Source organism: Mustelus asterias, chromosome 27 (genome assembly GCF_964213995.1).
Source record: "Mustelus asterias chromosome 27, sMusAst1.hap1.1, whole genome shotgun sequence".
NCBI lineage: Eukaryota > Metazoa > Chordata > Chondrichthyes > Carcharhiniformes > Triakidae > Mustelus > Mustelus asterias.
The window spans coordinates 37,226,046-37,237,091 of record NC_135827.1 but is presented as its reverse complement, the minus strand read 5'-3'; the positions used below and the strand labels follow the sequence as shown (position 1 = coordinate 37,237,091).

At 46.3% G+C, this 11,046-nt stretch overlaps 1 protein-coding gene across 1 annotated transcript; it reads left to right on the top strand.

Moving 5' to 3' along the window:
* The first annotated feature begins 2,594 nt into the window (after positions 1–2,594).
* LOC144479954 (uncharacterized) lies at positions 2,595–10,746 on the top strand. The gene has a single exon (XM_078199044.1). It carries the CDS (start codon positions 2,706–2,708, stop codon positions 7,521–7,523), a length of 4,818 nt encoding a protein of 1,605 aa, XP_078055170.1. The 5' UTR covers positions 2,595–2,705; the 3' UTR covers positions 7,524–10,746.
* Positions 10,747–11,046: the final 300 nt, after the last annotated feature.

Here is an 11,046-nt window from a genome sequence, read left to right as displayed (position 1 = left end):
CTCCCACAGTCCAAAAATGTGCGGGTTAGGTTGATTGGCCATGCTAAATTGCCCCTCAGTGTCAGGGAGATTAGGAGGGTAAATATGTGGGGTTACGGGGATAGGACCTGGATGGGATTGTTGTTGGTGCAGGCTCAATGGGCTGAATGGCCTCCTTCTGCACTGTAGATTCTATGAAATGAGGCATTACGTCAAGGAGGGGTTATGTGCCCTGTTAGATGGATGCAAAGGATCCCACGAATATTTCAAAGAATACAGAGTGGAATTGCCTGAAAGGCTGATGAAAGCAGGTTCAGCAACAACTCTCAAAGAGATTTGGAAAAATACCTGACACGGAAACCCTTCCAGAATCTCACAATTGCTCTCTCAAAGAATCAGAACAGGCATGAAGGGCTAAGTGGCCTTTTTCTGTGTTATCTGGTCTATAAGAGTAGATGAGTCCTCCTCAGTGTCATATCATAGAATCCCTACACTGCAGAAGGAGGCCATTCAGCCCATTGAATCTGCACTAACCCTCTGACAGAGTATCTTGCCCCCAGGCTCAACGCCCTGCCCTATCCCCCGTAACCCCACATATTTACCATGGCTAATCCCATAACCTATCTTTAAGACACCAAGGGACAATTTAGCATGGCCAATCCACCCAGCCTGCACATTTTGGGAGTGTGGGAGGAAACCAGAGCACCCGGAGGAAACCCACGCAGACACGGGGAGAACGTGCAAACTTCACACAGACAGTGACCCAAGCCGGGAATCGAACCCGGGTCCCTGGAGCTGTGAAGCAGCAGTAACCACCGTGCCACTGTGCCACCGTGCCTTGGGCGACAATTATCCCCAGTCAGTATCACCAAGAACAGACTATCTGGTTATTTTCACATTGCAGTCTGTGGGAGCTTGCTGTGCGTAAATTGCATTTCCTCCACTCAAACAGTGATCACACTTCAAAGGTACCTGACTGCCTGTAAAGCTCTTTGCGAAGTTGTGAGGTCCTGAAAGGCGCTATGCAAATGCAATTTCTTTATTAACCATGGAGCCGCAGTGCAAGGTGGCAGATGATGGCATTTCTGAAAGGGACTCATTGAAATCCCAAAAAGTGCAAGGCTTTCATAGTTCAGACAAACTACCCTGACACTGCAGCTCAGAGATTTCACTGACAGCCTCAGTTATAAAGGAGCCGGTTTAATCTTCACAAGAGTAACTTTGTGCTTTTGTTGGTGGGATGGTGACTGATATCTAACCCTGAATACGTTTTGTTAAGATCCAGCCTCTCATTCATTGACTCTGTCTACACTTCCTCCTGCCTCAGGAAAGCAGTTAACATAATCAAGGACCCCACGCACTCCGGAAATTCTCTCTTCCACCTTCGTCCCGACAAAAAGATTCAAAAGTCTGAGGTCACATACTAACTGAATCAAGAACAGCTTCTTCCCTGCTGCCGTCAGACTTTTGAATGGACCTACCTCGCATTAAGTTAATCTTTCTCTACACCCTAGCTATGACTGGAACATTATATTCTGCACCCTTTTCTTTTCTTCTCTATGAACGGTATGCTTTGTCTGTATAGTGTACAAGAAACAATACTTTTCACTGTATGCCAATACATGTGACAATAATAAATCGAATCAAAAGCGTAGGATCAGGTACAATGCCTGTTCTTGTCAGCTTGGAGCTAGTATGTCTCTCTTGGGGGACCATGAATTGAATTCCATTTGAAATTGAGTTGGTGCTTGGAACAAGCAAATATCATAGAATCATCATAGAATCCCTACAGTGCAGAAAGAGGCCATCCGGCCCATTAAGTCTACACCGACAACAATCCCACCCAGGCCCTAAGCCCGTAACCCCATGTATTTACCCTGCTAATCCCCCTGACACTCAGAGGGGAATTTTTCCATCCCACCCACCATGGAAACCGTATCAGGTGGAGGCGGGGTGGGGTGGGGGGAGCGAAACATTCAAAGGTCTGTTGACCTCGGGCGGGATTTTCCTGTTTGGGACGAGTGTGGCCGGAAAAGGGGCAATTTAGCACGGCCAATCCATCCAACCCGCCTATCTTTGGAGTGCGGGAGGAAACCGGAGCACCCGGAGGAAACCCACGCAAAGACACGGGGAGAACGTGCAAACTCCACACAGGCAGTGACCCAAGCCGGAAATCGAACCCCGGTCCCTGGCGCTGTGAGGCAGCAGTGCTGACCACTGTGCCACCGTGCTGCCCAGGGAGATGGATTAGGGGCTGAGATTGGCAGGGAAATCCTCCAGCGACACTGGAGGATTCCAGGTCGACTGCCCTGTCCACTCTGAGAAAAGAATAACGTTTGAAAAAAATAAACAAGTTGAAAAGAGCCGGATAAATAAGAAAGGCATTTGCTGATTACGATTGGACAAGTGCAAAGGCTAACTCTGAGAATGGAAGGGTAGTCAGCAAATGCATTGAATCTGATCCACCAGTGAAAGGGGTAGTGGGGGGGGGGGGGGGGGGGGCGGAGGATAGGTTGTTGGAGACACAGACACAGCAACAACTGCAAAGGGAAGCTGACAGGTTCAGCTGTCAGTCAGTGCCCAGAATAGTGCAGGAGCTGGGGCGGGGGGGAGAATCAGGAGTGCTGGAGAGTCGAGCAGTCTCTGTGCCTCTCTCACAGTGAAGGGGTGGCCCAAGCAGCCCCCACCGGCTCAGCAGGAAACCTTCGGGGTGGAGGAAGGGGAAGATGTTCCAGGTTGAGAAGAAGGAATTTGGGGAGCATTTCGCCAGGGGCCCGCGTGTGACTGTGGCCAAAACTTGCGCCGACTACATGAGCGAGACCTCCAGCTTGGTGAGCGACTTGGACGAGACGGATTATGAGGTTGGCAGACTGACCGCCTTAGCTTTCCGCAGCCTGGCCTGTCCCCACAGCAGCTACATGGAGGTGCTGGAGCCCAGGGCATCCACCGAGCTCTCCCTGTCCCTGTCAGAGGACAGCACTGGCACCAATAGATGGTCCACCTATGTTGAGTTGAGTGAAGCCAGTGGGGATGTGCAGGGTGCCCATGCTGCCAGCCGGGAGGGGGTATCCGGCCAGGCTCTGGGGCAAGCCCAGGTTGAGTGTGTGGACGTGGTAGTGGTGGAGAGTGTGAAGCAGGAAAAGGGGGAGAAGCGGACGGTGCCCAAGAGGGAAATCCAGTTCAAGAAGCGGGAGAGGAGTGAACTGACCGTGTTCAGGGGCACAGATTGCCAGGAGGTGGGAGAACAGCCCCAGGAGAGAGAGGAGAGCTCCCTCTGCAAGGAGGACACAGCAGAGGCGAAGGCTGGAGCCAGAGGCAGACAGCTGCAGAGGGCAGAGTCAGCAGAGGAATGCTCCAAAAAGGCCAAGTTCGCGTCCTGCCACATTTCCAATGTGATTTCCAAGAAGATGCAGTTTGAGCAGGAGCTGAAGATGGAGAGAGGGGCCATCCAGGACCCTTACTCCTCAGTCCCATCCACCCCATCCTCAGCCCAGCTCCGCGAGTTCGAATTCCCCTCGCTGGGAGCCCCCCAGGAACTGAAGCGGCAAAACTCCAGCGCCAGGTCGGAGAGCGAGGTGTCTCTGGAGGATTCCCCTGCCAATCTCAGCAGGAGAAGCTGCGAACTGAGCGCGGAGCTGGCGGATGGGAAGAGGGTCCTTCCTCGGCAGGACAGCGGTGGGTCGCTGAAGGGTGAGGCTTCCCTGTCCCTGGACAGTCGCTGTGAAAACAGTGGGTTCAGGAACTGGAAGGAGAGTAACCCAGAGAAGGGAGGAAAGTCAGCAAGAGCCCTGGGTCTAAGTGCAGAGAAAACCCACCCTTTACCCAGTGACTCCAGCAACCCCCCAACTGACACTGCACAACACGCCCCTGAGGACAGATATGTGGAGAGTTTCCCACAGCTTATTAAAGAGTTAACGCAGACTGGCTACCCAGGGGGAAACAAGCAAACGGTTTACGAAGACAAAGGGACTTACAAGCAGTTGGGTAACACTTTAGACTCAAGAAATGCAGCAAGGAACACCCTAATGCCACAACTGGCCAAGCTGACAGCTGCTTCTCGAACCACCCAGGAGAAGCAAGTGGACCCTTATGGGACTGTTGAACAACTGGCTCCAAACATTGGCTCCCGCAATAAGATCATTACTCTTGACCCCAAGTACCAGACCCTACCCGCTTCCTTCAAGTTTGAGACGGATGATTGCAGAGTGACAGAGCCGCAGTTTGACAGGAGTGAATCTCTGGCACAGCAAAGGGTGAGAGGTCCCATTCATCAGGTGAGGGATGTGCGCAAACTCGTGAAGAATACCTATGGTGCATTAAGCTTCAGTGGCACTGAGGGCAAACCTTCTGGATTCACACAAATCCTTCACCCCGATGGCTCGCTACTGTCCACAGAGTCTGGACCTGTGGACAGCACCCCAACCATGCCCATTTACATCCAGTGCAAATCAGTAAGTTGTAAAGGTAACAGAGAAATCTTCAGCAGTTCATCAATAGACAAGAAATATTGGACCTACGCAGGGAGTACAGACACCTCCAGGTTATATTCTTCTGATATCAAACTATTGATTCCATCCGATTCGAAGAAAAACAGGATAGGTGCTCCTAAAAAAGCAGAGAGTGAAAGCCAGGCTTGCAAACACAGTGGGAAAGGGGAGAATGGGGCGTCAAATCAGTCAACGGATTTGAAGAACGTCAAAAAGAAAAACAAGGTTGACAAACCACAAATCACATCTGCATCAAATAAGGAAGCTAGCAGGATATCTCCTATAAGGGATGATATTAAGAACACAAAAGAAAAGCAAGATCTACGTCTGGTTAAGCAGTATTCAACAAGTGAAGATTGCAATTTATTGTCCAATGCAAGTAAGGTCAAAAGGGGTCAGTCAGCTGGAGTGCAGAAACATTACTCACTCCCACATTCACACACAAAGGGTAATAAGGTTGAGAGTGTTGGAGAAAAAACAAAGAAAGATTCGGCAGAATCCATTCCAAAGCAAGAGAGTCAAGTGTCAAACAAAACTGTTCCCAAAAAGGAGGGGCCAGTGAAATTGCACAGCCAAGTAAAGCCGACTGGACCCGTCACCCCACTCAAAGAGGGTGCGAGTTTAAAACATGGACAAAGTGATTCTAAAAATGAAGTTCAAGACAGACCAGAAAATCTAAATAAACTCCAGAAAATTTCAACTTCAAGGAATAGCGATACCAAACCATTGGCTGAAAAGATTGAGTCCACAACACTGGAAAACCGGAGCAACCGTGTGGGTACTTCAACCCCCAACTCAAACAGCACAAACATATCAAAAGGTAAAGAAATGTCGGAGAGAAAGGTGGACTCCAGATTGGATCATCAGAAAACACTCCCAAAGATATCTTCGTCAAGCAGCGAGACATCCCAAGAATTAACCAGGAGAGGGGAAATGAACAAGGAAAGTCAAATCAGAAAGTTGGGAAATAAAAGTAATATTTTGGAAAATTCGGTTTTAAAGGTCGAAGAAGTCAAAGGAAGTGATGAGCGTGTAAGAGAAGGTCAAGTCAAGGTGCAGCAGAGGGGTAAACAGTTTGGAAATTCTACTCCCAGTGGTGAAGGTATTCCATCACTGATTGGGAAGGGTGAGGATGTAGGGAAGATTCAGCGTGGATTGGAGAAGAGGAGTGTAGTGATGAGTAGTTCACTCTCACAGTCTGTGGACATCTCAAAGTTCCCGGGGCGGGGTGATGCTAAAAATGCGATGCATGTTGGGTGGCAAAAGGAAAAAAGATTCTCGTGTAATTCTATTTCAAACAGCGAAGTCATTAAATCATCAGCGGGCAAGTATGAAACTGTCAAAGACATACAAGTTGGACTGGAGAATCAAATTAAGAAGATGGGCAACTCTAGTGAAGAAAAGTTAAAATCCAAGGCTGCTCATGAGAGCTTAACCGGACCGGAAAATCAACAAATACCCCGGGATTATTGCACTCAGAGCAGTGAGAGCATCAAGATGTCCGTTTGCAAGACTGAGACAAAGATAGAAAGTGCAAACGAATCTGAGAATCAAGTTAAAAAGGGAAAGGCTGAACAAGCTTCAGACAAGACAGGATTGAAAATGTTAAAAGAATCGCAGCCAATCAAAGATAGCTACGTCTTGTCGTTGATTTTGGAAGAAGAAAGCAAGAATAATTTGGAACCTACTGATGTCAAAACGAGAAACAGACAGTCTTTATCTGTGAAGCACCATCTTGCACAAACTTCCATTTCCTCTTCGGTCAGCACCAGAGATAAACAAACCTTACTCTCTGTCAAAGCTACAGACTACCACCAAACTGCAACAAGCTCAGTGAAGACATCCACTCACAAACTTGAGAGTGGCAGTAACTCAAAAGGCTTCGCCATCGATATCCCGACAGCGACACCCAAAGTGTCATATCAACAGACCAGTTCACAAATCCATTCGAGTTCAGCAGAGTTTACCGTGAAGACACTTCCTCCAGTAAATACAGTTGTCAAATTATCTGAACATATGAGCAAGCTGAACTCCTCTGCAGCTGAAATGCAGCCCACTGGTGGGGCAGCCACTCAAGAACAAGCACCGCTGTCCTTAGAAAGTGTGAACTATCTTACTATTCCTCTTAGAGAGCAGAAGGCACAGATACCCAACCTGGGACAAACAGCTGCTTCTCCTCATCCTGCCACCTACAAAACAAATCCCCCTTCGTCGACAATCCCTTATTTTCAGCATCAGCGCAGTGTGGAGGCAGTGGACCCTCAAAGACAAGAGAAACAGACAATTTCTCATCAGATTCCTCGGGAGGCACAGTCCCCTGCTACCTATCTGCAGCATCCGTGCTACACCTCTCTGAATCAAACCCAACTTCAGTTCTCCCCAGTTGCAAAGGCACCAAACTCTGTGGAGACAACGTGCGAAGTTCCCCAATCTTCTCAAGACTTGGACAACCCACATGTGCCTTGTTTTCCGTATCCCCAAACTCAGAGGAAAATGCTCGTGGATCCAGAGACTGGAAAATATTACTTTGTGGATGCACCTGTCCAACCTCCTCGCAAAATGTTGTTGGATCCGGAAACAGGGCAGTATGTGGAAGTCGTGATGCCTCAGCATCCCTATGGTGGAGTGTATCAAGTGCCTTTCCATCCTTACCTTTTAAATGCAGGAGTTATGAGCCCATCTTATTTGCCCAATTTGCCATATCCTGGGTTGTTTGTAGGGCCTGCTCTGTCTTCTCAAAGATCTCTGGAAATGCCAGGCCAATTGTCCCAACAAAGCACCTCACAAGATAAAACAGATTCACAGCAACATAAACAGTTCACCCAGAGGAACTTTTCTGCTGAGTCTGCAAACATTGAGAGCCTGTACTATATTCCGACAGGTATGCCATTATATCCCAACCCAGGACAGCCTGGTCTGCAGCAAGTGCCCATGCAAGCTAAATCTTGTGCTGAAGCTAATGACAGCAAAGCTGCAGGTATTTGGTCAATGCAACAATGTTATGGAGTCAGCAACCTTCTGCCCCATGGAAGGCCAAGCAGTTTTATGGTGGAGTAAAAATTAAACGGGTACATTTGACGACAGGCTATGGCGGGTATGCAGAACCTGCAGCTAAGCAAATCTCAATATTGGCCACGGATTCAACCACACAGTCACGTCAGAGACAAATGGCGTTCACTGAAGAAGTACTTTCCTCTGGACATCTTTCCAATATCACTCCAGGGACACAGGTTAATGGCAAAGTCCAAACATGGTTTATACAAGTGATGTCGAGAAGCATTTTGTGAGGCCCGAGCTCCTTGCAGCAACTTTGAACCACCAAACTGGGGCAAATTCATCAAACCCTGACTTTGCCTTCATATCCACTGGAACTCTTGAGATACTCTGAACGGGCTCAAAGACTTTGGCCTCTGCAGTTTGGCGATAAAGGAATAACATCAAAGGTGTTTGGTTACTGTTTCTTAAAGCTATTGCAAATTAATGCTTTATTGACAAAGAGTAAAAAAGGGCAAAATATGCCCTTGACCTTCATTAATACTGGGCGTTAAACAGATTCCATCTCAATGTCTGCAAAAAGACACATTGAATATGTCTGTGACTCTTAAATAATGTTTAATTCACAAACTTGTCAACAGTAAGTTGCTTTTTGAGGTTTCTATAATTCATTTTGTAAGTCAAGTCAATGCAAAGTTAAACATTTATATAGGCATTGCTGGGAATGTACACTTCATATTAAATAAGGATAGTGATGTTCGGGATATAATTTTCCACAAATATTACCCCAACTGATGGAAACAGTTATGACCAATAGTAACCTCAATTTATGTGTCAGTAATATACAGTTTTCATATAAGATCCAAACATGTCCACGTTCTTCACACAGCGAAGTGCAGTGATTTGTTATGTAGGTAAATACTGAGTGAGTAAGAAAGATCAGTCATTTAAAGGTGTTATAAACACCAGAGGAAGTAAAATAGAGCCAAGAAAGTTTTTTTTTAAGTTTTGCAAGAGGCAGGGGTGGGATGGGGGAGGTGGGAATATGTGGAACTGGTGAGTTGAACTGTGAAACCAAAATTAAAGTTCAGAAAATAACTTGTTTTCTAATCTATGCCATACAGTTGACTTTCCTGTCACTTGCTAGGTGTTTATTTACCAACTAATCATTGTGAGGTATGTGCATGATTCCACTTCAATGCCTAGTTGCAAGCAGCAAGCAATCCTACGTTGAGAATGGCACAGCTGAAGCATAAATTAAAACCCGCTCTTCTCTGAGCAACGATCTGTCCCAAGCTTCGAGACTCCCTTCTGCGCCAGCGTGACCTTTCCATCAAAGACACTTTGCCAACCTTGTGAATGGGATGGTCAATTCCTGACATGCTCTAGATACTTTACTGCTGTGAGCTTGTGTTCGCTATGAACCTTCCAAGATTCAGTTTGCACAGTTGCCTCTGTAGCCAGGAGAGAGACAGAGAGAGAGAGAGAGAGAGAAAGAGAGAGAGGGAGTGAGAGACTTTCCTGTTAAAGAGTTTGGATTAGGATTGAAAGCTGGACTCAGGGATGTCAGGAAACTACCACCACTGCTTGATAGAAATGCTCCAAGTCCTGTCACCTGACCTAATGGACATGGAATCGGACAACTGTACCACCCATAGGAACACCCTAACCACTCATGTGTTGCATTCACCATTCTCCTTGGCTATTTGGTTAGTCCAATCCCAATGATCACTACCATAGTTCCCTGTTGGACTCTGAGCAGAGTTGCAAACCCTGTGGCAAACAATAAAGGAATATATCTTAAGAGGAAATTCACTGGCTAACAAATGGCACAGATCATAATAGGATGATACATCACTGAAAGAGGCCATCCGGCCCATCATGTCTGTGCTGGCTCTTTGGTAGAGCTGTCCCACTCCCGTGTCCTTTCCCCATAGCCCTGCAAATCTTTCCCCTTCAAATATTTGTCCAATTGTCTTTTGGAAGTTGCTGTTGAATCTATTTCCTCCACCCTTTCAGATGGTGTATTCCCCATAGTAACAATTCGCTGTGGATATTTTTCCTCATGTCATCTCTGGTTCTTTCACTAGTTGTCTAAAATCTGTGTATAATGGGGAATTAATCCCTGTGGATGGATTCAAGACACAAAAGCCAATCTCCTAATGCTGAGTTGACTCACTGAGTTGCATTTCATTCTGATTTATCCATTACCTTGTGTGCAACATTGTGGTACAGTGGCTGAATCTGCTCATTACAGGTGTTCCAAGGGCCAGTAGAGGCACAATGGGCCAAATGGCCTCCTTCTTCTATGATTCCCACTTCTGCCAGGTGAGAACGGGATAAGATTGAACTGCAATGCCTGCCATTGTCAAATAGCTTGAGCATTTTCGCACTCTGGGGCTGGCACTGACTGAAGTGGAGGCCAGCTGCCAGAACCCTAGTGACAGGCAGATAGTTGACAGAGAGCAATAAATATCTTGGCGCAAATTGAATCTCGGGTTATGTGTATAAGATTTTAAAATGCAGCTTGCTATTTGTACCTTAATGCAGTCTGTGCCTCGGTACTGTCACTCTTGCCTCTCTGTTAGAGTTTGATTCAAGCTCCAACTCAGACACTTGAACGCAAAATCTAAACTGAAGCTTCAGTGTTGAGCTGAGGGAGTGCTGCATTGGCAGAGGTGCTGCCCTTTTGAACAGATGTTAAACTAAGGCCCTGTCTGCTCTCTCAGGTGAATATAAAAGATCCGATAGCACTATTTCAAAGAAAAGTGTAAGAGAATGCCTAGTCTCTGAGCCAATATTTACCCTTCAGGCATCACCTAAAACAGATAGTCTGGTCATTTATTTTTATTTTTGTGGGAGCTTGCTGTGTACAAATTGGCTGCGGCAATTTTCGTACATTACAACAGTGACGATGCTTCAGAAGGCCTTGGTTGGCCATTCAGTGCTTTGGGGACATCCTGAGATGGTGATAGGTGCTATTTAAATGTAAGTGTTTCCTATTTCTTTAGGCCGTGACAGGTGCGGTGTGTTCAGTAGTGACTTTAGTGCAAGTATATGAATTGTGGAATCGTGTATATTTAAATGGAATCCTCTTACTCATTGAAATTGTGCGTTCATACCTTTGGGAAGTGCCAACACTATTTGTAGCCTTGCTTTCATTTTGTGCTAAATAGTGGCACATTTGTTTTGTATCTGATACTGTATCGATAATATTATATTCCACAGGTTTGTATAAAACTTGTTGCATTTTACGTTGAACAACAAATAAACAACTCCTGAGAGACTTTTATTTCAAATATATGTAACCAGCACCTGCATGCTTTGTAAAGGGCTTGCTAGGTGAATGTGGTTGTGCTCTTTGTCACATTTCTTCTCTAATTCTTGGAGGAATCTCTGCCTTACTTGCGAAATGCACTTCCATTTCATGGTCATAAATTCTTAGGCGCCATCAACCCGGGTGAAACTGTCGCCATTTGCAATGACGCAACAATCACAGCCCTGGTACTAAATGTGAGTATTTGATTTGATTTTGATTTGATTTATTCTTGCCACATGTATTAGTATACAGTGAAAAGTATTGTTT